Source organism: Populus alba, chromosome 13 (assembly GCF_005239225.2).
Source record: "Populus alba chromosome 13, ASM523922v2, whole genome shotgun sequence".
In the NCBI taxonomy this organism is placed as follows: Eukaryota; Viridiplantae; Streptophyta; class Magnoliopsida; order Malpighiales; family Salicaceae; genus Populus; species Populus alba.
In genome coordinates, this window is record NC_133296.1 from 10,398,577 (window position 1) to 10,426,319 (window position 27,743).

At 34.7% G+C, this 27,743-nt stretch overlaps 2 protein-coding genes across 3 annotated transcripts; one reads left to right on the forward strand and one right to left on the reverse strand.

The window, feature by feature from the left end:
- Positions 1-1,415: 1,415 nt before the first annotated feature.
- On the forward strand, positions 1,416-15,601 carry LOC118034488 (uncharacterized). Its single transcript, XM_035039799.2, has 13 exons — positions 1,416-1,517; positions 1,617-1,674; positions 1,823-1,909; positions 2,612-2,745; positions 4,503-4,561; positions 4,652-4,706; positions 4,805-4,855; positions 11,747-11,786; positions 12,382-12,422; positions 12,495-12,599; positions 13,179-13,226; positions 13,607-13,726; positions 15,201-15,601. The coding sequence occupies exons 2-13, from the start codon at positions 1,626-1,628 to the stop codon at positions 15,267-15,269; spliced, it is 858 nt and encodes a 285-aa protein (XP_034895690.1). The 5' UTR covers positions 1,416-1,517; positions 1,617-1,625; the 3' UTR covers positions 15,270-15,601.
- On the reverse strand, positions 15,575-26,479 carry LOC118034487 (sucrose-phosphate synthase 4). Of its 2 annotated transcripts, XM_035039798.2 has the most exons (14): positions 25,888-26,478; positions 22,342-22,431; positions 20,803-21,023; positions 20,571-20,634; positions 20,248-20,447; positions 19,682-20,162; positions 19,118-19,243; positions 18,720-18,851; positions 18,450-18,626; positions 17,999-18,052; positions 17,788-17,850; positions 16,355-17,200; positions 16,143-16,270; positions 15,575-16,030 (listed from the first exon to the last, which is right to left on the reverse strand). In XM_035039798.2, exons 1-14 carry the CDS (start codon positions 26,092-26,094, stop codon positions 15,754-15,756), a joined length of 3,066 nt encoding a protein of 1,021 aa, XP_034895689.1. In that variant the 5' UTR covers positions 26,095-26,478; the 3' UTR covers positions 15,575-15,753. The 2 variants fall into 2 exon arrangements, with proteins under 2 accessions (XP_034895689.1, XP_073260056.1); XM_073403955.1 differs by lacking the exon at positions 22,342-22,431 and having other exon boundaries at positions 25,888-26,479.
- Positions 26,480-27,743: the final 1,264 nt, after the last annotated feature.

Below are 27,743 nucleotides of genomic sequence, written 5' to 3' on the forward strand. Positions count from 1 at the left end.
TATCATCATTATTTTCATAACTAACATTACTATTATAGTTTATTTTTATCAACATTATATCATCATCATTATTATTATCAGTACTATCAATACTACTATTACTATCACTACTGCTATTATTACTATTGAAAAAAAATAAAAACCTTAAACTTGATTTGAAGGACATAATTGAAAAATATATAATTTTTGACAAAAAGACCAAGAAAAACAATAAGAAATAAAAAAAAAGGGACTGAATTGAAATCATCATTATTATCATTGAGAAAGCAAAAAAAAATCATAAGTTAATTTGAAAGATAAAATTAAAAGTAATAAAAGTTTTGATAGGGATGACAAAAAAAAATTAAAACAAGAAGGACCAGATCAAAACATATTATATATATATAAACTAGAAACCAAGGGTTAAGTTGAAAACAAAAAACATATTTCACAAAAGGGAAAATGATCACAGTTATAAAATCAAAACGAAATAAACTGAATTTGAAATATCAATAACAATAAGGATCATAATGTTTTTTTAGGATAAGATAGAGAAATGAAGGGAAAAAAAGATTCCCAGCAATAAACCACCATATTTTTTTTTTCTAACGCGTCTCTGATTATGAAAAAGGAGACAACGAGACATCAAATGATATGATAGACAACCAATATTTACCTTCAGGAGCCGCAACACTAGTCGTTCAAAGTACGCAACAGCTTTCAAGTGCTAGAACATTCTATGCACGTGCCAACAACTTTTTTAAAAATAAAAAAAAATATTATTTTAACATTAAATATTAAATTACACCATTACCCCAAACCAAACTAGCAACTAAAAAAACAGAGAATAAAAAACCTTAATATACTCCTGGCCATAATGAATTAAATTTCCTAGATCTAAAGATATATGTGTAATTCTACTATGCATCAAAAATAAAAAAAGAATACTTATATACCCCTATTCAAATTTATTGATTTTTTTTTTACTTCTAAAAGTGTTTTATTATTTTATTGTATTAAAAATATAAAAATACCTTTAAACAAACCACCAATGACTAATATATTAAATTAAAATTTAAAATAATATCATTACCCTAAATCAAATCAATAATTAACAAAAATAAATTGAGAGTAAAAGACTCTAATACCTTTTATTTTAGTGAATTAAATTTCTTAAATCTAAAGATATATGTGTAATTCTACTATATATATCAAAAATAAAAAAATACCTATATACCCATATTCAAAACTATTGAATTTTTTTGTTAGGGTATTTTATTATTTTACTGTTTATTAGAATATTGAAAAATATAAAAATGCCTTCAAACAAACCACGTATGTTATACGAAAATACCAAAACATCCCTAAATAAAAAAACAATATATATATTTATTTATTTAATAACCAAATTAGAAAGATTTTCTCTCAAAGCGCTCTCACGCACACGCACAAAGTGCTTCCGTGCCGGTTGGCTACAAAGGGCAAACGACTCTCATTCTCCCCCAAAAACTTTTTTCACTCCTTTCTCTCTCCAAAAGGTGGATTTTGAATCAGTTTCTTTCAATTTTTCTGGTCTCATTTCTTTTTCAGTATACTAGCAATTGTTAGGGATTATTCTGTTTGATTCGGAAAATCAGGCATTGAAGATGGAGGAGTACTTGCATCACATGAAGACTCTTCGCTCTCAAATGAACGGTAATCAATCTCTCTCTCTTTCTCAAAAATCAACAACAGAAGCTTAATTTCGAAGCATTCGATCTCAAATTTAGTGATTGTGAAATTGCACTGCTATAGTAGTTGTAGTAGTGGCAGTGATGTAAATTTAAATGAAATGGATGTACAGAAGTGGAAGATCAAGCAGCGAAGATTTCAGTTGAAGAGCAGACTCACATCACTACCTTTCAAACCTTGGATAAAGACCTCGCTTCTGGTTCGTGTTTCCTTTTTTTTTTTTAATTACTTTTTGTTGATAATTTCTTGCGTAACCTAAATTGTTAAGTTTCAATATTCAAGTATATGTTTCTTTTCTTTTCTTAATTGTTTAGTAATCGATTTAGAATAACTCTAAATATTGCTATCAGTGTCTTTTATTTTATCTTTCGTGCAATTATATTTCAGTTTTTTTTTCTAAAATTCTCCCGTTCTCTAAATTTAATTTGCTTGCTATGGAATAACTGAGGGAAACTATTTTCTTGTTCTTTTTATTTGATTTACTGTTACATTTTTGGAAAGCAAAGAGCCAAAAGTATAACTGCTAAAGGCTTAAAATATGAGACGCTTAATTTTTATTTGCTAATTTGAATTTTAAAACATCAGTTGTGATTTGTTAAAGCTAGAGTGAGCTCGAAATATTGAAATTAGTGACACCTGTAATGTGCACAAGCGAAAAATCTTGTTGGAGGTTATGAAGTCAAAGTCACTTAGAATGAGGAATTGTTTATGTTTAGGACTTGTGATCTGCAGATAATGCTAATTATAACCAGCCTTGCCTCAGCATTTTGAATTACTTTGATACCAAGTTTCAACTTTCAAAAACCATCGTGCTTGAAGTTCAAACAAGTTTTTGATTTAAGTTGTTTAATGATATCTGATCGTCAATGTTCTCCCAACCTTCTTTTTTTTATTTTTGCAGCAAAGTCTGAAACAAAGCGACTCAAAGAAGACACTGAGCAGATGATGAAGGCAAAGGGGGAGATATGCTCACAGATATTGGAAAAACAGAGGAAGATTGCCTCTTTGGACTCTGATTCATACACTCTCGCTCAGGTATTCCAAGAGTAGCATGAATCTAATACAAGAAGTAATTCAATTAAAAAAAAAAAAATGAGGAAAGAAAACAATTTTGCTCTTGGGATGATTTATGATCTCATATCATGATTTTGTCTGTTAGTTCAAGACTTGTGTGATGCAGTAAGCTACAAATGAAAGTGGAGGAAGGCCACAAGAGAAATCTCTTAACATGAAATACGTGATGAGCTAGCATGTGCAACCTCTGAGCATCATGTCCAATAAACAAACAAATAAATAAAAAAGTCAGTGTTTCTGCATTAAGCTATTGGTTGCTAACCCTGCAAAATGGAAATAATTTGAGAAATAACTTGAAATGAATTAAAAGAAATAACTAAAAACTCAAAACAAAAAGAAGTTAATAGAAAACCAGCTAGAGTACAATGTAGCAAGGAATCTTGGAATAATGTGGTGGTTCTCATAAAACTTGCTTATCATGATTGGGGAAATTACTTTTTAACTTTAAGATCCAATTAATGTATAATAAATCGTAGCATGATCACCATAACTGATATTTGATCTTGTTTAGGACATGATAACTTGTTTATACTGAAAAAAAGGGGTAAATGGTGATAACATATCTTTTTCGCTCAAAATCTTTAAAATTAACTCTGGTTATTCTCACTTATTTGTTTCTTCTCTTTCTTTGATCGGGATATGGCCATGTTATTAATGTGAATGTCTGTTGAAGCTCTTTAGATTATAGCTTTTGGATTACTTAAATTTCGTCTGAGAATGTAAGTTATCATGCTTTTTAAATAGTGCAAAATGTGCTAGACTGTATCTTGCTTTTTAAATAGCAGTCTGAAATTGTAATTCATGTTGCAAAACTATGATCTCTTTCACATGAAGTTTTGTGATGTATGATTAAGGAAAGTTTTATATGCATCAAAACCTGCTACCTAACAAGGCACTAGCATCTTGAGTTGACATTTGTAGTTTCTCACAAAGCAAAGTTCAAAACTTATGAGGAAGAAAGCAAATGGAGGTCTTCTTGCTTGTCCTTAACTCTATCATGTTTTATTGAAAACTAGAAATTACTACATTAATCATCATATAAATAACAATACAGGTTAAATTGTGACGGTTAAAAATTTTCTGTGGTCCTGCTTTGCGTTATCTGGTTCTTTTAGCTGTTCCCCCCTAAAAAAATAAAAAAATGGTGCATATAGTGATGGATTCTTATATATATATATATATATATATATATATATATATTTCCCATAATCCCATTGTGGGGTTGTTACACCTATTAATACACACATATTCTAAGCATGCAAAGTTCATTTAACATGTTGGGTGACCAGAAACTGCAGTCACTTACATCAGATATAATACAATCCACTAGATGGCACATTTCTGAAAAAGTATAAGGAGAGAAATTGGGGCTTTCAAAACTTTAGGAAATGTACATGAGAATATTGAGCTTCAATCCTTCTATGAGCTTTGGCTGAATAGTTGATTGAGGCTCAATGTTATGATTACAAACATTTTCTATATGGTAGTGTGAGAGTATTTTTTGATGGAGGGTGTAGGCAGAATATGTGCATCACAATATTGATCTTAGGACTTCATATATATATATATCGAACTTCTTAAGGTGATATCATGTATGAAATAAATGGGTATTTTGTCAAGGAAATAGTTAAGCTATTCACTTCTTGATTGTCTAAAAACAATCAATACCTATGTTTCATATTATTGATTCAGTCCAACTTTCTCTTCTTAACATGCAGACATTGGAGCTTATTCAACAGGAAAGAGTCAGTTTGTCTGCCAGACTTGTAGAGAAAAGGTTATTGAGGGCACAAATTTAGGTGATTAAATTGTGTTAAAGCTCATGTTAAAATATTGATGGAGAATTTTGATGTGTTTACTACAACAGTACTTACTATACAAAGGTTGCAGATGATATGAATTCCAAATTACAACAACAACAGGTGTGATTTTGAATCTCCTTACCTTGCAAAATTTCTGTACGCTATTTCTCCCCATTTTCAACCTGCGAGAGTTACGGTCTATTTTTGACTTTGTGCAGGATTGGGTCCACACTCACAGAATTAGTGGAGAAATGGGAGAGCATGGATCGGTACTTCTTGCTAAATCCGTTTTTCTTTTCTTTTCTTTTATGTGATAAGCAACACTAATTACTTAAAAATATAAGACATGAACTGAAGAACGGCAGCATCAGATTTCAACAAACCTGAAAAATAAAAGAGAGATGCATGGTAGGAGCAAACAAGATTTGTTATAAAATAGAAGATTCTATATTAGGTTGTCTATAAATTAGAAAATAGATTTGGTATTAATCAAATCCTATAAATTAGTGGTCACTCCTACTTAGAATATATGATTTGATTTGTTCTTGATTTCATGCCTAGTATTCTCCTTTAAATAGGAACCCTGTATAAACTATTTTAAATTAAGTTAATAAACTGATCTCCAAAGAATACTTTGTCTTCATAGTATCAAAGCAGAGATTTGATCACTAACTCTTTTTAAAAACCCTAGAACTTTTTCCATCTCTTTGCTGCTTTTGTTCACCATGTCTGAAACAAAACTTGCTACTACCCAAGCCTCCAATAATGAGCCACACTTGGTCCAAATTACCATCATTTGTTTTACTGGCTATAACTTCTTTTGCTGCTCGCGTCCTTGTGCATGTATATTCGGGGGCGAGGGAAAATAGGCTATTTGACTGGTGAGAAGAAGGCACCAACAAGGGAGGACCTAACATATACTATCTAAGATGCTGAAAACTCCATGGGTATGATGTGGCTTATGAATTCCATGGATGAGGACATCAACTCCAACTATATGTGTTATTCAATGGCAAAGGAACTCTGGGATAATGTTAACAAGATGTCTCAATTGTTTATTCCAAGAAATATTTAGGAAGCTCTAGATGATCTGAATAGGAAGATAGTAACATATTGGTTTGAATTGCCTCTCATTGAGATTAGCCTTTTATTTATATAGGGAAAATTGTCTTGTACACAGTAATTGCAAAGAGTAATTCTAGGAAGCTATATATGTTAAGCTAGATCTAGGGAGCTATCTATGGTAAGAGAGATTTCCTATCTAGTATTTACAGCCTGCTTGATTTTAGCTTTCTATTGACATCCCCCCTTAAATTGATGTGGGCTTGTCCATAAACATCAATTTGTTCGCAAGAAAATGATGATGCTAGCGTGTGAGAGTTTTGGTGAAGATGTCAGCCACCTGAAGATTGCTGGACACACGAGGAAGAGATATAATCCGAGCCTCAAATGCATCAGGAATGAAGTGGCAATCCACCTCAATATGCTTGGTGCGCTCATGGAAGATAGGATTAGCGGTAATGTGAATGACACTTGTATTATCAGCATAAAGGGGAGTAGGGGTACCATGCTGAGAACCAAGTTCAGTAAGGAGTCTATGTAGCCAAGATATTTTTGAACAAGCTTGGGACATTGCCCTATACTCAGACTTAGTAGAAGACTTGGAGACACGATCCTGTTTCTTGCTCATCCAAGAAATAAGTGCAGGGCCAAGAAACATACACCAACTAGTAGTTGAACGTCTAGTATCAGAACACCTAGCATAATCAACATCACCATAGGCAATTAAATTAAGAGAAGTACCAGCAGGATAGCAAAGCCCTCTACGAATAGTGCCATGAACATAGCGAATGATTCTTCTAAAAGCAACCATATGAAGGTGCCTGGTAGAGGCCATGAACTGATTGACCTGCTGTACAACATAAGAGATATCAGGTCTAGTGTTCGTAAGATAGATCAAGCTGCCCACAAGTGTATGATATGCTATTGGGTCTGGTAATAAATCTCCCTCATCTCTGCGTAGCTTGATATTAATTTCCATTGGAGTATCAAGAGGTGGCAAATCCTACAGATCAGCAGCAGGCACCAAGTCCATGGCATACTTGTGCTGTGATAGAAAAATGCCATGTGAACCAACATGAATCTCTAGACCAAAAAAATATGTTAGATTACCGAGATCTTTCATGTGGAAGGAGTTCTACAAATGTTGTTTTAGTTGATCAATCAGAGTTAAATCAGAACCCGTGATGACTATATCATCAACATATACCAATAGAAACACAACTCCATTTGCAGTTGTACGCAAAAACAAAGAGGCATCATATTTGCTCTTGAGAAAATCAAAGTCAAGAAGGGTAGAGGCAAATTTCTCATACCACGCCCGAGGAGCTTGTTTGAGACCATACAAGGAGCGACGCAACTTACACATAGCAGAAGTAGGAGTGGAAAATAAGCCAGCTGGTGGACGCATATAGATATCTTCATTGAAATCACCGTGAAGAAAGGCATTCTTCACGTCCAGTTCATGTAAACACCAATGTTATGAAGCTGCGAATGCCAAAATTGTCCGAATCATAGTCATTTTGGCTACTGGAGCAAAGGTCTCCTCATAATTTACTCCATATTGCTGATGGTTTCCAAGAGCCACCAAGCGGGCTTTATGTCTGTCCAAGCTGCCATCAGCCTTGATTTTAACAGAATAGACCCATCTACATCCAAGAGGAGTAACACCAGAAGGACAATCAACAATATCCCAAGTATGATTAGCATTAAGGGCACTTAATTCTTCTTGCATGGCCTGCTGCCAACATAACTCTTTAGCTGCCTGTGAATAACTAGTGGGAATATCAATAGAGTTTAAAGCGGCAGAGAGAGCAATATTAGAGATATGTGTCATGGATGGGTTAAACCCAAACCTATCAGGGGGTATAGATACTCTAGAGGAGCGCCTTAAAGGAGGCAGTAAGGGAGGCAAATCAGTTACCTCAGAATCCACCAAAGGAGGTAAAGGAGTAGATAGCAGGACATTAGTTGAAAGGGGTAGCACTGGTAGTCTACGCCTGCACAACAAATGTGGTTTGATTCTATCAACCTGAACACTAGGTATATGAGAAGTGTCATTAAAGGAAGGCAAAGAGGCAAGAGATGTGGCCGAGGATGAAGACAAAGGAAAGAAACATTGATTTTCAAAGAAGACAACATTTCTAGAAATGTGAACTCGATTGGTGTGTAGATCAAAACAAAGATAACCTTTTTGATTGACACTATACCCAAGAAAGGCACAACGAATGGACTGAGCAGAAAGTTTATTTCTAAGAGGTGGAGTAAGATGCATAAAGCATACACACCCAAAGGTGTGAAGATTTGTATATGTAGGATGGCAGTGATGAAGCCGAAAGTATGAAGATTCTAGACCTAAGATTTGTGAAGGAAGGCAATTGATTAGATAAGTTGCGGTAGTGAGAGCTTCTACCCAAAACCTAGGAGGAATTGAGGTTTCAATGAGCAAGGTCCGAACTACATCCAAAAGATGCCGATTCTTATGTTCCGCTACTCCATTTTGTTGAGGAGTATAGGAACATGATCGTTGAGAAATAATGCCTTTAGTTTGCAAGAAAGATTGGAAATCATTAGACATATACTCCCCACTTAAATCTGATCTAAGAATTTTAACAGTGGCAGAAAATTGAGTGTGTACAAGTCCCAGGAATAGTTTGAACATGGAGAAAACTTTTGATTTGTTCTGCAAGAAATAGACTCATGTATAATGGCTGTAGTCATCTATAAAGGTTACAAAATATTTGTATCCTGCATGAGAAAGGATAGGACTAATTCCCCAGACATCACTATGAACTATCTCAAACAGATTTGTGGCTTTGTTGCCTTCAGAGGGAAAGGGTAACACTTTACTTTTGCCAAGCTTACATGTGACACAATCAAGGAACATACTGGAAGAGGAATGCAATTTATTGTTTATTAATCCAGATTTCAACATATGGGAGAGAATTCTAGGATTTAGATGACCAAGACGCTTATGCCAAACTTCATTAGACACTTTAGATGTAGTATAAAAGAGAGATAAAACAGAGGAAGGAACCAAGGTGCGTGGAACATGAAATTGGATGAAAAATAGACGTCCGTGCTTAGGCCCCTTTGCTATCGCTATCAGTTGTCCCGACATCTAGTCCTGTACTATACAACCATGTTTAGAAAAGTATACATCACAATTATTGTCCACAAACTGACCTACAGAAGCTAGATTTACAACAAGCTTGGGTGAGACAAAAATATCTTTTAAAGGAGGTATATCACCAACAGCTACAATGGAAAGAGCATTGCCATTAGCTGTTTGAATATGTGAGGATCCACAATATTTTCGGATATTACTTAAGCCACCAAAAGAGTTTGTCATGTGATTGAAAGCACCTGAATCTAAGATCCAAGAAAGAGTTGAAAAACCAGTACCTTGAAGACCAAGTGTGGAGAAAGCACTCATAATCATTTCTTGCACGATCTCTCTGGTTAATAAATTTGCTGGAGGCTATGAGATAGGTGAGCCAACAAAAGTCTGTGGAGCAGAAGGACCAACAGCAGCAGTGTGATAAGCTTTGTTGAGGTGTGGAGGACGAATAGAACATTCCTTAATAATGTGTCCTGGCTGTTTGCAGTAGTTGCAAAACTTATTTGGATAATGAGGTGCAATATGACCATACTTCTTACAACTATAACATTATGTCTTGCTCATATCATGGCCCTTCCCTTTGCTGTAAGCAACATAAGCAACTGGGGCAACTCTTGTCTGCTCTATAATGGTCTAATTATGTAGACGCTGTTCTTCACGCAAGAGTTTTCCAAAACAAGCATCCAAGGACGGAAAAGGATCACGATTGACTAGAGAGGCACAAATTGGTTCATGTTTAGGTCGTAATTTCATCAGAAATTGGTCTCGTTGGCTGATCTTATGGACTTGCTGCACTGCCAACACTCCTTCTGTAGAAATCTTAGCTATGACAAGATCATAATAGTCATTCCATAGAATCAAAAATCCAGAATAGTAATGTTGAATAGAGAGATCTCCTTAGGTATAGTTGGCAATAGCCAACTCAAGTTAAAAACGCCTAACATTGTTATCTTGGTTATAGACTTGTGTGAGGTGATCCCACATAGCCTTTGCTGATCTATGAGGATACAAAGACAGGATCAGATGTTGCTCCATAGAACTGAGAATCCATGACATGATTTGTGCATCTTTGGTTGCCTATGCTGCCTTAGCAACAACATATCCCTCAACAACCAAGTCTCTTTTATCTTTGTCATCTATATGGCCCTATAACTCCTTTCCCTTGAGAAAAATCTCCAACTGAAATGCCCAAGCAACATAATTTTTGCAAGTAAATCTGACACAAACATTATCTGACTTTTCCATGAAGCTATGACTAAGAAAAACTAAGATTTAAGAATTCTATGAGAGAGGCTTGATACCATAACAAATTGGTTTGAATTGCCTCTCATTGAGGTTAGCCTTTTATTTATATAGGGAAAATTGTCTTGTACACAGTAATTGCAAAGAGTAATTCTAGGAAGCTATATATGTTAAGCTAGATCTAGGGAGCTATCTCTGATAAGAGAGATAGGGAGCTATCTATAGTAAGAGAGATTTCCTATCTAGTATTTACAGCCTGCTTGATTTTAGCTTTCTATTGACATATGGTAGTCATGGAAAAAATGAATGCTTTGAACAAAAATGACACTTGGAAATTAGTTGACCTGCCAATGGAAAAGAAGAAAGTAGGGTGTAAATGAGTGTTTACAATTAAATGCAAAAAAAATGGAGGCTTAGAAAAGTGCAAGGCAAGGCTTGTGGCAAAAGGCTTCACACTATGTAGTAAGCATGGTAAGCCAATTCATGCATTCACCTAGCCCAAAACACTTTGATGCCGTTAATAAAATCTTGAAGTACTTGAAAGGGACTCTTGGAAGAGTTCTATTGTTTAAGAAACATGAACATTTACAGGTTGAAGTCCACAACCATGTAGATTGGGCTGGAGTCTAATTGATAGAAGATCAACTTCTGGTTATTGTACCTATATTGGAGGGAATTTGGTTACTTGGAGAAACAAAAAACAAGGTGTTGTGGTAAGGAGTAGTGCAGAAACTAAGTTTAGAGCAATTGCATGTGGGATTTATGATGTTGCGCGTATTAAAAGACTTGAAGATTCTTAATTCCTTGGCCATTAAGGGTTTAAATGAGAAAGGGTATACATAGCTTGATCTATTCATATCACATTGTTTGATATGAAACTTCTTGAAAAATAGGAGGCTAAAGCAATAAATATATTAGTTAATTCAAGTTTACTTAAAGTTAGTCTATGTGTTTGCGTGGTTTTATAGCTATTCAATTAACAAGAATGCTATTTCCAGTAACCAGGAAAAAAAAAAGAAAAAGAAAAGAAAAGAAAAGATTCATAGTCTGAAAATATCAAATAACACATTCAACGGAGCCAAAACATTGGTGGAGGAGGTGGTAGAAATTTTATTTTTTTATTATATTTTTTTTTTCTATAGAAGAATATTAGTAGGTATCATCATCATCATCATCATCATTTTTTTTGTAAAAGATAATTTGTTTTTGAAGAAATATGTTGAAAATTGCTGGAAGGCCAAGTCCCCTAGAAAAATTCTCGAGTTTATTTATTTTGCATGATTAAATACAAATACAAATAATTGCTCTCTAGCTTGGCTAGAACTTAATTATGTATATATTACTTTTGGAATTCATATAATGTCACTTCAAATTTTAAATAGTAAGATCCATATTGCACCATTACTAATTTGAGATGGATTACAAGTTGTTTTGCTTCATAATGTTATGGGAAGAAGCGCCTTCTATGTGGCCCAAACTAGTATCATAATTAAATTACTTTCTTACCAAAAAACAAAAAACGAGCCTTCTACTTCCCAATCGCAGAACTACTGTTGGGATTGATGCTCAAACTGGAGCACTTAGGGGGCTGTATTTTGCCAAGCTATCTTGGCTTTGGTTGTTTCTTAGCTTTTTCAGATGATCTTCTTCACTGTCATTTCCACATTTGATCTTTGAAAGTTTTGAATATTTACTGGTAAGTTTATCATCACAAAAGCACTAATTAGAAAGTTTACAGGTGAAGGAAGAATTTGACAAGCAAACAGCAAAAACTAAAGGTATGGTTCTTTATAACTTTTACGTGTTATAAGTGGCAGCAGAAATTTTAAATATTGTAGTTCTTAATTGTTTCAATATTAACTTGTAGCCCATTGATATTTTGATCTCTTTACGTCACAAAGTTAACTAAGAGTGAACCATAACATTCTAAGAACATGATAAATTTGTAGGTTGCAAGTGGTAAATGCAAGATATTGGGATTTATCTAACAACAAAAGATTTAAACAAAGGTGAAAATTAAGCTTTTAGATCTCTTAGAGAGTGGTTTGCTTGTGGCACTGCTTTTAAAAACTCTCCCTCATGTGTAGTCCCCGCACATGGTTTGGAAACCCTAAAATTATATTGGAAATGTCTTAGGATTTGAAGTCAGGGTCTTCCTGTTTTGGTGTAAATTGTGATGTGTGGATAGAACAAAGAAGAGATAAATTGAAGGGAAAAGTCCATCATATGCAAGGCTTAAAGAAAGAAAAGGAACAAGTGAAAAGGGAATGTTTGTGTATCCTTGTAACCTATCGTCGTAGCCTGGTTATGTAACATCTCATCCTAGATGTGGGGTATCAATCACTTTCATCTCATGTTCTACCTTTCTTGTAGGGAAGTGTGCTATTGATAATCACTTGATCATGGATAATCTGGTAAAAAACCTTCATCCATCAATAAAAATGTACGAGGAGTTGCAATTTCTGAGTGAATCCTTGGAATAGCAGGGGAATGATGCAGAAAAGAACCTAATTGCCAAGCTGGACTCTGCCAAATCCAAGCTTGTTGAAATTGCACAAATGAAATCCAAACTTGTTACAGAGAACAACAAGGTTGCTTGTTTGAGTAAATTTCTTGCACACTGATTTATGCTTTACAAAATACATCCATTTACTGGATGGTGTTTGTGCTATTTTTTAACTTCATTTGGCTAGTAATTTTCTTGTTTTGTAGAATATTTTTTTGTTAATTCACTTCAAGTGAGATCTCCATTTTTTTTTTTTTTCATAATTAGAATCTTTGTCAAAAGTACTTGTTAACTTTTAATTGCTTAGCCTAAAGATAATCCTTTTCTTCATTTTAATTCTATATTTCAACATTTTTAAGTGGAAAGCTAGCTTCCCATTTGGCTGATTTTAGAGTTGCCTGAGAATTAGAAAGTTGTTATTATTCTGATTATGGTCGTTTAAATTAAACTTCAATGGTGTTTTGTTGTAGATACCTAAAGCCATGTTCAACTTCATGCTGCTTCTGTAAATGAGATTTTTCTCTTAGAAATGAGCTATCATCATTATAAACCTTATTTTATGTTTCTGATATTCCTTCTTGCAAAAAGGAATTTTTTTCAAGTTCATTATTTTTCCATCTGATGTGAACAAAGATTATTCACGAGTCATGGTGCCTTATTCCAGATGAAGCAGTCTATTGAGCAGTTGAAATGCAGTGCCAAAGATTTTAAGGTTAGATTTTTAGTCAGTACATATATGTGTGCATAAGTTAATGTTTGTGTGCCTGTCTGGATTCAGATGATTTTGTCTGGAGGCATCAAATTCAATGCCAAATTTTAAAGTTTTTGACAATTTCCAACCCTATATCTGTTGTCTGGGCACCACCTTTATCCTTGTCCCCACTATCCAGAAAAAAATGTTGTTGTTTGGATAGTCCAATATTGGTATTCCATACAGTTATTATCGAGCTTCCAAGCTATGAACCTAACAAAATGATGAGTGGCTTTTACTATTATGCTTACATGTTCTCCTATGTGTAATATAATTTATGAACATTTTCTCGTATGCAACTCTTATGCTTGACCTCTCAACAAATTTCTTTGTGACTGTAGACAGAGCTCTTTGAAATGGACATTAAGACCTTGGAAGAAGAATACAAAGCTCTTTTATCAGACAGAGCTGGAGAAATCGAGTATTTACAATCTCTGCAAAAGCAAATTAAGCAACTTAAGGTAAATGTTGTCAACAGCTTTTCACTGCATTTTGCTGAAATCAGGGTCTCATACTACTAGATGAAATGATTGTGAAAGAAGTGGCCAAAGCTGGGTTTTCATTGGGAAGGGGCCTCAAATGATGGGTAATATTAGAATCCATGTACAACAATGTTCCATTTATAGAATTCCTGTTTTCTGAAAATCTATAATAAATAAATAATTGAAAGAAAAGATGCTTAGTTTGACTTGACTTTATTGATGCTGCAGTCATCTTAAAATCTCAGTAGACGTGTGTTTGGTGTTTTTAGGTACCGAAGTGTCATGATCATGGGTAGTAGTAGGGATGTTAAAAAAAACTGATCAATTGAGAAAACTGTAAAAACCAAAAAAATATTAACCAAAAACGCTGAACCAAGAGAAACAAAAATGATTTAAAAACCATAATAATCATTCAGACCGGTTGAAATTGTGTAAACTGGACTGTGTCAAATGTAAACCAACTTAAAAAAAGGGGTATAAATTGAAACCTAACCTTAACCTTGAAACATTTTCCTCCTATCCCATTGCATTGACAGCAGCCGCCACCAGCCAGCCACACTCTCCCCCCAGCCCCCTTTCCAGCGCCACCTCTCTCTCAGTCTCTCTCATTCTCTCCCCTCTTGAAACTTGAGAGATCAGTAGATTACCTCCTCTGCAATCTCCCCTTCTTGTTCTCCCCTCTTGATACAACAAATTGGATACAGTAACCACACATCCCCATCAGCCATCTCCCCTTGCAAAGCAAGATTTAGACTGTAAAGCAAGATTTGTGGGAGAACTGTTTGTGTCAATCAACACCAGGTGCCTAACTGGAATGATATTTGCCTTCAGAGGTGTCAAAGTGAGTGTCTTAGGCTATCCAACTCCTCTGCAAGACTGCAACTTCTTGAGAGGCTCTTTTACAGAGTCTGTTATTAGTCTTGGATTGTGTTTTTACATTTCCTTGAGAAATTTCATGGTACACTTTGTTCAAAATGGAAATGGAATTCATTTTTTCTTTGGTTTTGGACATGCTCATAAACTATTCGACCAATATCCACCTAGTTTTTCCTTTCCATTATGTTTCATGTGAGGAAAAAAACAGGTCCATTCTTTTGCCGTCTAGTGCTTCTGTTCTTACTATCTTCTGTTAGTTTTCAAGCAACCCGTGTACTTTGAAGGACCTTAAAGCAAGATTTGTGGTTTCTTTATTTCTTCTTTGTTATTTTCTTGTCGCTTGATTTGAATCTTTTAATGTTTTTGGGATTTTTTGGATTTGTATTATGATTTACTTTTATTAGCTCAAGAACCCTTTTTTTTTATTCATCTTGATTGTAAAAATGAGAATTGTAGTGCTGTTTCCATGCCAGGAATCATTTGTTATTTTGCATCCAGGTTTTCCGGTTTTCTATCCAGAAAAACCAATCTTGACCTAACTGAACCATTCGTTCATGTTCATGGGTTCCTCTTACAGGATATTTCACATATGGTTAAATGTGCATGTGGAGTGGAATACAAGGTGGCAATGGAGCTTTGTGCATGATGTGATCAAGGACATGAACCATGGATAAGAAGGAAGGCTAAGGATAACGGTCATGGACTGGCTCTTGTGCTGGTAACTGTGCACTTTAACAACAACCTAGTACTGTAAAACTGATAGTCTGTCTGTAAAAATGCACTAATGTGGATGTAGCTGGTAGTACATAGCGAGCTAGAGTAATCTCTCACTGGTATCTTTTTTGAACAAGAGGATATCATCTAATGCTGTAGATATTACTGGATAAGAGAATGCTTGTGCAAAAGTGCTCATCAAATGTAGATACGAGAATACATACATTTTCCTTTAAATAGCATATGAATCCTCTTTATATGATATTCAGAAATCAGAATAAAGGTCTTGTCACATGCACCGATACTGATTTCCTATGAGTTTATTGTGCAACTGTAATCTAGGACGAGATTGTTGCCTATAATTATATGCAAATCACTGTTAGGATAAGGAAAGAGAAATAGAGCAAGGTTAAATATCACTTAATCCCCATAGCCGCTAGTGCTGCTGAGATATCAGCAGCTTCATATTTTTCTTCCACGAAACTGATGTTAGAGCTTTCTTGGGGGACTACGTCTTCTCTTTTAAAACTCTCTGCACTATGAAGAAGTTTCTCACTGCCGTATTCCACTAAGCCTCTTATAATAATGGTCTTGTGGAGGCCAGCCAGTAGGTCTTCATAATCTGTATCCCCTCTTCCACCCACAAACACAACCATTTTAGAAAGATCAATACCCCACCTAACTGAAAGGTACCTGCATTAAACATGAAATCATTCTGTGTAAGCTTTATGATTTTCGTATCTTACTGATAAGCTATCATGATTTCTTTCACATGTATACTATTTTGTAAAATCATGGGTCCAACCTTAGGGCTTGTATTCTTGATGCAAATATTGGGGTCACATTTAACCTTGATGCTGCATGTGTATAGACAGTGTTGCATCGTAACCCTCTCATTCGGAGCCTCTGGCGAAGTTCATATACCTTTCGTGTCTGCAATTTATTCATTGGAATTCTTATTAGTAATTGTTGGGTAGTATGTGTAGGCAGTTTTTTATATCATCAGAAGTATCTCACCTTGACTCCTGGTTTGATGCTGTAGGAGAAGCACCTAGAACTAGATGCCTTGATGTACTCCTTGATGTCATCTTCAGCCCCATCTTCTGCTCTTGCTAGCCTCATTACCATGGACCTCACATTCTCACCAGGCCACCTGTAATCCACATGAGCTTCATAGTCCACATCAACCACCATATCTCTCCATGGGTAATACATATCGCCTCCACTATTACATATTATTGCATCAAAATCTTCTATCTTTACTTCGCAACATCTGAGTGCTTCCATAATTTCTTGTAAACTTGAGCTAGTGGCCAGTACAAAGCCTATCCTATCCACACCTAGACTTTGGCCTCCAGCTTTCATTACATTCTTGATAATTTCTTGAAAGGTCTCTGTGGTCTGTCCATTAAAGCTATAGCAATCAGTGGCTATCACAAATAGCATCTGCCTTCTGCCAGGAGTGTAAGTGACACTCGCTTTGCCATTGGAAGGAGCCATTTGGGTAATGGCTTCAATAAGTTTCTTCTGTTTGTTTGTTGCATCTAGCTCTCCTCCATTAAGCTTGTAATCTCCCTCTATTGAGAATCTCAAGGATAGGTCTTCCATTTCCTTTAGAGATTCACTCATTGGTTCGTCAGGAATTGGTTTGATCTCAAGACGGGTTGTTGGGTGGCGGTTCCTGCACTGTTCAATGTGGGATAGGTAGTTGCGGCAGTGTTCTGGCCATGAAAAGCTGTGGATGTTTTTAAGGCCATTTTTTCGGCATTCTGTCCAGAGGTTCTTGTCTGCAACAAGCTTTAGAAGGGCGTCTGCAATGGCCTTTTGATCATGAGGATCAACTAGCAGGCCATTGTGAAGCACCTATACAAAGAGTCTTCAGATGGTTAGTTTCTGTTACACAATTTGTAAGTGGTAGCATGCTAAATTTCAAAAACCAAAACAGCTCAGCATGAATTAACCAAACTTGGAATAGACTCTTGCAATCTAGTTCTTCAAATGCTTAGTGAGGAAGATGCATATTAGTGGTGTTCTTTAAGTGGCTTATTTTGATACTATGCATCTGGAAAAAAAAAAAAAAAAATGAACAGAGAAGATCTTTCTTGGTAAGTTGAGTTGTTGACCACAAGAAAGTTGGATGTTTGTTGAAAATTGGAACTGCTTTTTGGTAGACCACCAGAAGTAGGTTTCATCAGAATCCTGTGAGGATGCTTTTGTAAAGATGAAAGGTTGACCGAGCGTTAAATATTACTTCAGACTTCGGATATCATCTGCCTATGGAAGCTACACATGTTTCAAGTTTTAGAGTTGGATATTGGTGAACAAATATCTGAAAGATATGATGATTCTCAAAGATACATACTTTGTAGAAGTCTGAATGTCAGTTTCTGAGGAAAAAACAAAAGGAACAGGTTCAAAGTTTTAGTGTGAGAAACATGGAATATCATTACCTTCAAAATATCCACCGGTCCACCATTTTTGGTAGCAACAACTGGTAAACCATAAGCAGCTGCCTGCAAGTTAAAGGGTAAATTGGAATCTGAGGATTGTTATTTAATAAACAAGGTGAAAATCTCCTTATGCTCTCTCTGGTAATAATACAATGACCAGGTTTAATCAGATGGATTAAGCCAATTTGAGCTATTAAGACATGAAAATTACCTCTATGAGCGTGAGACCAAAGGGTTCCACAAGAGCTGGATTGATAAAAACTCCCTTAAAGACAAAGCCACCACAGAATTATTACTTTTATAGCAGTTCAAATGTTGCAAGGAGAAAGCAAATGTGTTACGGTGTGGACAACTATCAGGCAGTATGGTAGGGTAATGCTAGTGGTATATGGATTATGTAGATATAAGGAGTGGTCCAATCTACATGGTGACAGGTTCTCGTTCTCAGACAGAAAAAAAGGAAAATGGAGAAGATATAGCATTATACACCCTGTCTGCCATGAGTTGCTTCTCTGTGTCAAGTCTACCTAGGCTGATTCCTTTTTTTTTCTTCTTTTTTTTTGGGAGAGAAGCAGGCCCATTGCTAATCAGTACTTTGGTAGAAGAATTGGGATAGGTTCTCTAGTTCTTCTTAAGATCGATTAGGAAATGAAGTGTTGTACCTTTGTTTTTGCTGCCAGACGATAAATGTCGGGAACATCAGATTGCTTGTGATGCTTGGGATAAGCAACTTGACCATACAAATCATACTTGTCGATGAGCTTGAGTACATTTGTAAGAACACTTGAGCTGCTATCAGACATTTCTCCAATGTCATCCCTATTACCAAGTATTAGCGTCTGCAAAAGTATGGAATTTAAAACCAATTAGCTTAGTGTTATGGTTGTATTTAAACTTGCTTACAGAGAACTGAGATGAAGTGCATAGTTTACCAGGTTGGCTAGCTCTCTGAGGGGCTGGCACTCCCCGAAAGCCTTGAGCAACGTGGTGACGTTTTTCTTGGGGTCAGGTCGGGACAATGCCAGTATAGTGGGCTTATGAGGATTGGTGAAAAAACGCATTATCTGCATTGCAAATTCAATTAGACCATGAGAAGAAAAATGTAGCTGTTGGTTGATTCTACAGATAGTTTCCTTTAGCAATCAGTTGAAAGGCTATCATTGTTGGCCATAAAGATTTATGCAGTGGCTTCAACTTTCTTTGTTTTTTTTTTAAGAAATTGCTGCAGAAATCAAAGGAAATGATTTGGGTGATATCTAGATATTCTAAGTTAACACTTAAAAAGTATGTCACAAGAATATTCACGTATGATGAAGAGAGAACGATTGACCTCAGACCATATTGGAGGCAGGCTCCTTTTGTTTTGATTTCTATCAGAGTCAATTAATGACTTGAGATCACCTTCCAATGAATCTGCTGCTGTGACATAGCTGAAGTCCATCCCTGGAGGTATAACCTGATACCAAATAGTTATTAGAACATGAGCTTGAACTTAATTTCAATGGACTGTAAAAGTGAAAGGCACTTGTTATCCTTAGTTATCTTCATCATACGGGAGAGCCATCTGAACAAGTATTCTTAGTTACTTCATTTTGGTATTAACATGGCCTGAGGGGACTTCCCAAATTACTGATTTATGCAGGCATTTATATTTTTATCAAATCGCAGAAGATTACTATCAATCGGAGACTTGGAGTCTTCTTGACAGTACCATGGAAGGGTTTGCTCGGAGATTATCCTGTGATTTCATGTCGAGAGTCTTGTTACTTTCTAGAACTTCCTGTCTTGTTACTTTCTAGAACTAAGGATTTCATCAGGAATTCAAGACGTTTGAAAATTGTTGTTCTGTTTTGGCACACAAGAGGTGATAATAAGGAATAAGAGAGGTCAATACCACCATCCTTGGCATGCATCTTCCCAGGCAACTCACACCACGGCGTCTTCTGACCCTGAGCTTCCTCTCCAACTTGATATCAAATCCATCGTACAAACCCCATTGCTCTTCAATCTCTTGCCTCGTGCTAGTCACCACCATTTCAGCAGCATCTAATCCCATCTCTTCCGCTTCAATCCTCCTCATTATCTTGTAGGTTGCATTTATGTGCTCCTTAGAATGCCTTCCTTGCTTGAGCAGTTGCTCAAACTTGTTCCTCCCCAGAGAGTGCCCTGTTAAAACCATTGGCACATTCAAGGCCCCAGACAAGAGTGCTGCCACTTCGCCAGCATCAGCGTAGTGGCCGTGAATCACATAAGGCCAAGTTGGCTTCCCCCCATTGACTTGTTCTCCTAGCGCTCTTGCCATGTTGACGATGTGGTTTAATGCCCCGTCAACAAATTCAGGTATCCAAGGCCAAAGTGATTCTTTTGGTATGTACCTGTTGCATGTATCTTGTGATTATATATGTATTTCCTTCTTAGCAAAACTTGAACTCTTTAACAAACGAGGATAAATCTGATTACCTGTCTTGAGGACCACAGGGGATCCGGATTATATAGGCTCCACAACAACCACTGTCATCTGATGGGCATGACAGCATCTCGATTGGCTCGCCATAGCTGCAATCCACCTCCGGGGAGGTGATTTGTCTAGTCAGGAGATCCACACGGTAGACTCCTTTTGTGTTGGCTAGAGCTCGAGCTAGTTCCACAACATATTTTACCTGCAATCAGAAAAAGTACTTGTAGTCATTGGCGGTGAAGCACAAAGATTATTTTGGTAAGGTTTGCACAGTTAAGTTCTTGATTCTGGCTCTAAGCCAACTAGCTATGTATGACATAACTACCTGACCACCAGTGTCAGAGTCTCTTCCCAGTTCCATGTTTTCTCCACGGACCAACCCGTGCATGCTACAGGAAAAATGATATTTATTATCAGATAGTGAATCCTGATTTCCTTTGATTTATCTTTCAGTTATTGTCATGGTTTTTTTATAGATATGACTTTTCTCACTTCGTCCTCCACATGTATAGCTAGTAGCATAGAAATGAACTATGGTAAGCTGTGTAGAAATATACCTGATTAGCACAATGTACAGCTGCCTAGGTTTTTCGTCATCAGACCATAGTTTCATGTCAGAGTTAATTCTTGCAATATCCCTGACAGATTCTGATAGGTTGGTCTCGCCCTTTTCCTTCTCACCCTCAGATAGCTCAGAAAGATCATCAGCAGCATCATTACGTCCTTGCTCACGCTCTAACCGCCTTTTTGCAAGCCTTTGTGAATCATCCCATGCTATCTGCGAATATATAATCCTTCATTCCCTTTCTTAATATAATGCAAAGAAAGAAAAGAGCCATTATCGAATCGCCCCTAGTAGTTTCCTAGCAGGGAAATACTTGGAAGCAGTCATAGTTTCCACCTTTCCATGTTTCTGGAGACCTTAGGACTTCAACCTCAGAGCATCCACTCTGATAGATGTAAACCTAAGATATGAATTGTAATTTTTATAACCAATATTTCTTTCAGATATATACTACAGTAATACTACTTTTCCTTGGACTATATATATGGACATGCTGCTATTATTATTATTATTGTTATTGTTATTGTTATTATTGGTTGCATTCGCTTCTGTATATCCTTCTCTTCCCATATTATTTACCCAGTAAACGATGCAGGATACTCAAATCGATTATTGATGATTCCCCATTTCGATTGTTTTTAATAAGCCATGTCTAGATTTTGCATAGGCCATTTCAAGCCTGAAACTGGGGCCGTAGGCTCACTGAAAATTTCCATGGGCTGGCCTAATAGTCAATGGAGAGTAGATGGTCTAGAGTTACTGTAGGAAGAGCATTTAATTGATTTTGAGATAGATTTTGTGGTTGTGATTTAAAAAAAATTAAATTTTAAAAAAATATGATTAGCTGTAGTTAGTTGGATTTAGATACGTGTTTGGTAAAAAATATGGTTGAAGTTTATGTGTAGCAAAAAATATGTATAAAATATTTGGTGAAATTTTTACAAAACTCGGTTAAAAAAATATGTAAAAACTGCTGCATAAAAACTATATTTCAAACTTAATTTTTTAGTGGACCTTGCAACATAAAACGTAGTTTGGTTTGTTACTAAATACCTTGCTACGTTTGTTTCATTGCAAATGCAAAAACTTAAGGAAAATAAACACATATCTTGATTTAAATTAGGTTTGATGTTGAATAAGAATTAATCTAGTTAAACTTAATTAATAATGATAGTTGAACTCATGATTTGATGTTGAATTAAGTAAGAGTTAACCTATTTAAACTTAATTAATAATGATAGCTGAATTTATGATTTAGTTAAAATATTGGGTGATACCTAGTGGGATCCATTTATTTGTTTTATAAAAATTATTGAAACTATACTATTTTAAATAAACTATATGGTTAACTTGGTTTAACATATTTAATTTGAAAGCTGGGACACAAGTCAGGTTAGGGTTTATACTACGGGGAAGAAGGAAAAAGAAAGATAGAACCTATAAGTTACTAGAAAAAGAAAAAAAAAGAGACAAAAAGGAAAAAGAAAAAGAAGAAAGGGGATAAATTAAAGCATAGATATAGGCAGCAGACCTGTTTCTTTTTACGGGCGAGATGCCAAATCCGCCAGCACATATTCTCAAGCCTGTTACTGCGTTCACGAGTGTTCCTTGTCGCTATCATCTGCATGCCGCAGCATATTCATTCACTCTCACCGTCATTCACAAGTTACTTCCATGCATGCATACTTTCCATTAATTACATAAGCAGGCAACCAAAAACTAATTTTAATGGTAAAACTAATTAGAGAATATATAAGATTTTAAAGTTTTTGTGGTTTGCCCTTACATGATAGAAATTTAATATATTGAACTCAGAATCAACATAAGAAAAAAATGAGCATTAACATGAGAAAAATATGACAATGAGATGTAACTCAATTGATATTAGTGTTTTTTTTTTTTTTTCAATAAATCTTGTGTTCTAACCTCTTCTTTCTCTCTCTCTCTCTCTCTCTCTATATATATATATATATATATATATATATATATTAGCTATTTCACTTGTGCTTTGCTACTGGGCGAATATTTTTTTCTCTTAAAAATAGTGTATATGCAAACTTTTACAACATGATTTTGTAAATAAAAAATTCCAAAAGGGATTCAAAAAGTTCATAGATAGATCTAATTAAATAAATTAAGAACTATTTATGCAACAAAAAAAGAACAATTCTAACCTAATCAAAGTTAATAAATCAAACTTATGATCTGAAGTTATGAACTCAATTGGGTTGAATATTTTTTTTTATATAATTTTTGATCTAAAATAGACACTTATAAATTTAAAAACCAACAAAATATTAAATTGATTGGAAAAAATCACACCAAAACAAATTACATTGCCTAATTAATAAAAATAACGATTATTAAGTGATGAAATTTAAAAAAAAAAAACATTTGTAATGGATAAAAATAATAAAATAAAATAAAATTAAAAAGATTCCTATCTTTCGAGCTAAGAAGGCTCCAAGTATGGAGTAGCCCACATGATTGAACCTTATTTTTAAAATTTTTCTTTCTTAAGATGCGGATGAAAGGTCATCTACCTTTAATACTTTGAAAAAAAATTAACAAGGCAACGCGAGAAAGATGACACATGCACTTCCTAGATTCCAATGACTCTATTTCAGACCAAGAGAAGCTCATTTTCAATTGTATTTTGACCTGAAAAAAAAAAATACCACTCTAAACACTTCATAAAACATATCTAAAATCAAAATTCTTTTTAGGTTTAAATCTACAATTTTAGACAAATTTAAAGGAAAACAAACACCTTTTATAAACTTTTTCCATTAAAGGAATCAATTGACACCCAAACCATCAATATTTATGGCCAAAATTGGTCTCAACTGAGATGTTCTTTCTATATCATTGGAATCCGACAACTTTCTTTTTCTTTTCTCAAACTAGGAACAAAAAAAATAAAAAAAATAAGTTTGGGATCAAAATTGAATGTCATGAATGTTTAGGGATTGAAAATTTATAATTTAAAAAGTTGAAGAACTAAAATGTGTATGTTTAGTTTCAAGTTTAGAAAAACTCTATTTTTACCGTATCTTTCATTTTAGTCTTTTATATTTTAATTGGTTATTAATATGGGTTTATAAGAGTGTAATAAAAAAACAAGATGGACAAAAAAAAATTATCATAGTAATTCACAGTTATTTATTCCTTGATAAACAGTAACATAAATAACAATATTTTCCGCAAGTATTTTAAAGTATTTTTTAATAAAGATGGCAATAAAGGTAAGTAAGTGTGGGCCTCATCCAAGGAACTAATTCTTGTCACGGGACTACCGAAAGAAACGATCTAGCATCATGCAAAAAGGGTCCCCATTAATTAAAACTTTGATTTTCTTTTGGTGTCTGTAGTTCACTTCCCGTGGTATGATACGGGTTGGAAAAAAGTTTTTGAACACAAAAGAAATTTAAGCTTTGGGAAAGTTTTTGATATTATCATTAAATTTAGTCAGTAAGTTAAACTTAAAAACTCTCACTTTGAGTCCTTGTTAAGTTTATGTTTTCAATTAAATCATATAGAAAGAAGGATGAGAATTAGTTGAATATATGAGTAAAAAGAATAAAATTAAATGATAAAAAATAAAAAAAATAAAACATGCATTTTTAAAGACAACCTGAAAAAATGTAAAAAAAGAGTTTGATTTTTTTTTTTTAAATTGAAGGTAACATCTTTTTTGGTTTTTTTTTTTTTTGTTAACATTGAGATGATGATATATTGGATTGATTTTGGTCAATTTAAGTTTACTCGTCAAATCTGTGATCACGATTGTGGATTTCAATGGGTTTAATAATATATTTTTATTTTAATTATATGACATAATTAAATAAAAACTAATTAAAAATAGATCAAATATTAAAAAATAAAATTAAAAAAATAGGCCAAGTCAAGTGTGCAAGCTGGAGTGTCCTAATATATTAGGCCTTAAAAAAACAGCCCAGGAGTGTAGGCTTGGGTGAGGCAATCTAGACCAGTATAAAGCGGTTTGAATTTTTTTTATTTTAAATTCAAGCTGACATTGTTTTTTTTTTTTTGTAAATAGATAATGATATATTGGATTGATTTCGATCAACTTAGATTAACTCACCAAACCCATGACTTGAGTTGTGGACCCTAATGAGTTTAATAATAAATACATTTTTTATTTTAATTATATGATAAAAAGATGAAGGCATACAATGTGTAACATGTTAGGGTAGATGACACATTGCTTGTTGTGCCAGCTCAAAATCTTGCCACCATTATAGTAATTGAAAAAGCATGAGGTAGGGTTTTTTGGGGTTGAAGATTCATTTTCAATCAATTCTTATAAAAAATCATTTAATAAACACCATCAAAGTCTCTCTAAAACACTTACTAATATTAAAATCACTCAATAAAACTAAAATCAACTGAACCTAAAAAATCAAAACGAAACTTGATCTTTCTTTTCAAACATGTTTATAGGGTAATCCCACCACCATCAAACTTTCCATTACCAAATGAAACATGTAGATACTAGGTTTGATCATAACGACCAATTACCTTTTCTCTCTTTTGCCATTTTGAACAACTTTTTCTTTATTGTTTCTAACTTAGGGATAAAAAATAAACAAATGAACTTTTATATCATAAAACAATTTAGGCCGAGTCATGTATTTTCTCTGTATTTTAATTTAGAGCTTAATTTTATATAATTATATCATATATAGAAGAATGCAATTGGAAAAAAAGTTTAAAAATATATAAAAAAAAACTTATCAAGAGGTTCACTGTTTATAGGAAGTAATGAACAGCATTCTTTATTTATTTATTTATTTATTGTTGTTAATGGGCATCTATCTTTAATAAATTTTAAAACAATAGAATGGAATGGAGGAGAGAGTTTTCGAAAGGAGCACAAAAGACTGACACACACACATACATACAACATAAATCGCTCTTTCTGAGCATATTAGAAACCAAAAAGTAAGCGTTCTTCTGTACCATACGTTCATAATCTAACAGGCCCTTGATTCATCAGCTACGAAAAAAGAAAAAGAAAGGAGAATTGAAAGAGTGACAGAGAGCGAGAGCTAACCTTGACCCATGTCCTGTGGAGATCAGACTCATCAAAGCTATTAATAACTTCTTCGACAAAGTACTTTATGGGACTGAACAACTTGTCTTCCTTCACCTGTTGAAACTTGGCAATCTTCAATCTCCCATCGCTTCTTTTCTTCATAACACCACTCCCCACATCTAATATAGCCTCCAGGTACCCGTTTATCCACTCATTTCTGGCCATTTCTCGACCTTCGAGTAATGTCTCAGTGTATCACTTGGGTTTCTCGAGATAAATAAGAGCGCTTCGATGGTGTTAAGAGCACTACAGGTGGAAAGTCTTTTTAAAATAGGCTAAAAAGAGAAGTGATGATTGACTCAAATTATGTATAGTAAAGGAACATCTGTCAAACACTTTCGAAATAATAGAGAAAACAATAATACAAGAAATTGGTATATATTCGAAGCTTGATGGTCTGCTAAGAATATATTTATAGCAGCAGATGAAGGGTTCTTGAGAGAGAGAGAGAGAGTTCTGGTTTCAAGGGCTTCTTGTGCTTTGAAACCGAGTTCAACGTGGACAAGGCATTCGCTTAAAAAGGCCACGCTTTCTTTTTTACTTCCTATATTTCTAAGAATGATTAAATTTAGCAACTTGGGTTGGGAAGCTTTGGTGTCTCATATATATATATATATATATATATATATATATATATATTGATGAACCTGGGTGTTCGCACCACAACTAATTCCAGAGCCTATTGAACATCCTGCAAACCCAGTAGACAGGTTAGGCACCGTGAGGGTGACAGACTGGTACACAGCGATGATCGAACTCGGAACGGTCGCAAAGGATTGAACTTGCAATTGACCACTAAACTAGACCCTCAAGGGATCTGTCTCATATTCTTTCACGAGCATATTACACAAACATCCTTATTCTCTACTTATTCTCCCAAGCTGCAAAGAACTTCCTTTCCCCCCGCTTCTCTCTTTCTCTTTGGTCGAAACGAAAATATTTAAATTATACAATAAACCTAAAACTTTCACTGTTACTGTTGAATAACTCACAAAATACGATGCTGTTCAATAAAGAGTGCCTTTTTTTTATTAATTTATTTTTTAATTTTGTTCTTGCACGTTATGTTTGTGATATTTTATGTGCTGATATTTCTTTTTCTGGTTCTCGCCGCCCTGTGTCCAAAACATATATGTAATATTGGCATCCATACGTGGTCCGTTGAGTGCTTAAAAAGCCTTTTTTGTTTTACATGAATTGCGATTCTCTTTGTTTTTTATTTTTATTTTAATCTTCTTGCAATAATTTGCATGGGCGATGCATGTAGCTAGAAGCTTTCTCATTAAACATGTTTGTCTTAACCCTTAGGCGAAAGGGCAGATCTTTCCATTTGCTTGGTCCTCAACATCTTTTGTCTTTGTTAATTGACCAATCAAAGAAGTTTGCTAAAGTATGAAGAATGGTGGAATCTTGTGATTAATCTGTAGGAGGATTCAGGAATAGTTTGTATCATAATTTTGTTGCGAGGCTCGAACCAGAGACGCGGAGGCTGAAGCATTACCAGCAAAAGCAGCAATGAATCGAATTTATCATATTTAATAATCTTTATATTCCCAATTATATATGAAGAACTATCTTTAATTTACAGAGTTGATCACACACAAAAAGATTCAATAAGCTTTGAGAACATATTCTCTCTTCACATCAATTGCTGGGACCTCTACGTGAATGTGGAAAGGGGAGATTAATTACATGTACAAGAGCACCAAATTAACGAGTTCTTGAATTGGATATGCAAAGTACTTAATTATTCTCTAGCAAACAATTCCATATATATATGTAGTGGTTCCTAAGAAGGTAAATATGCTTTTGAA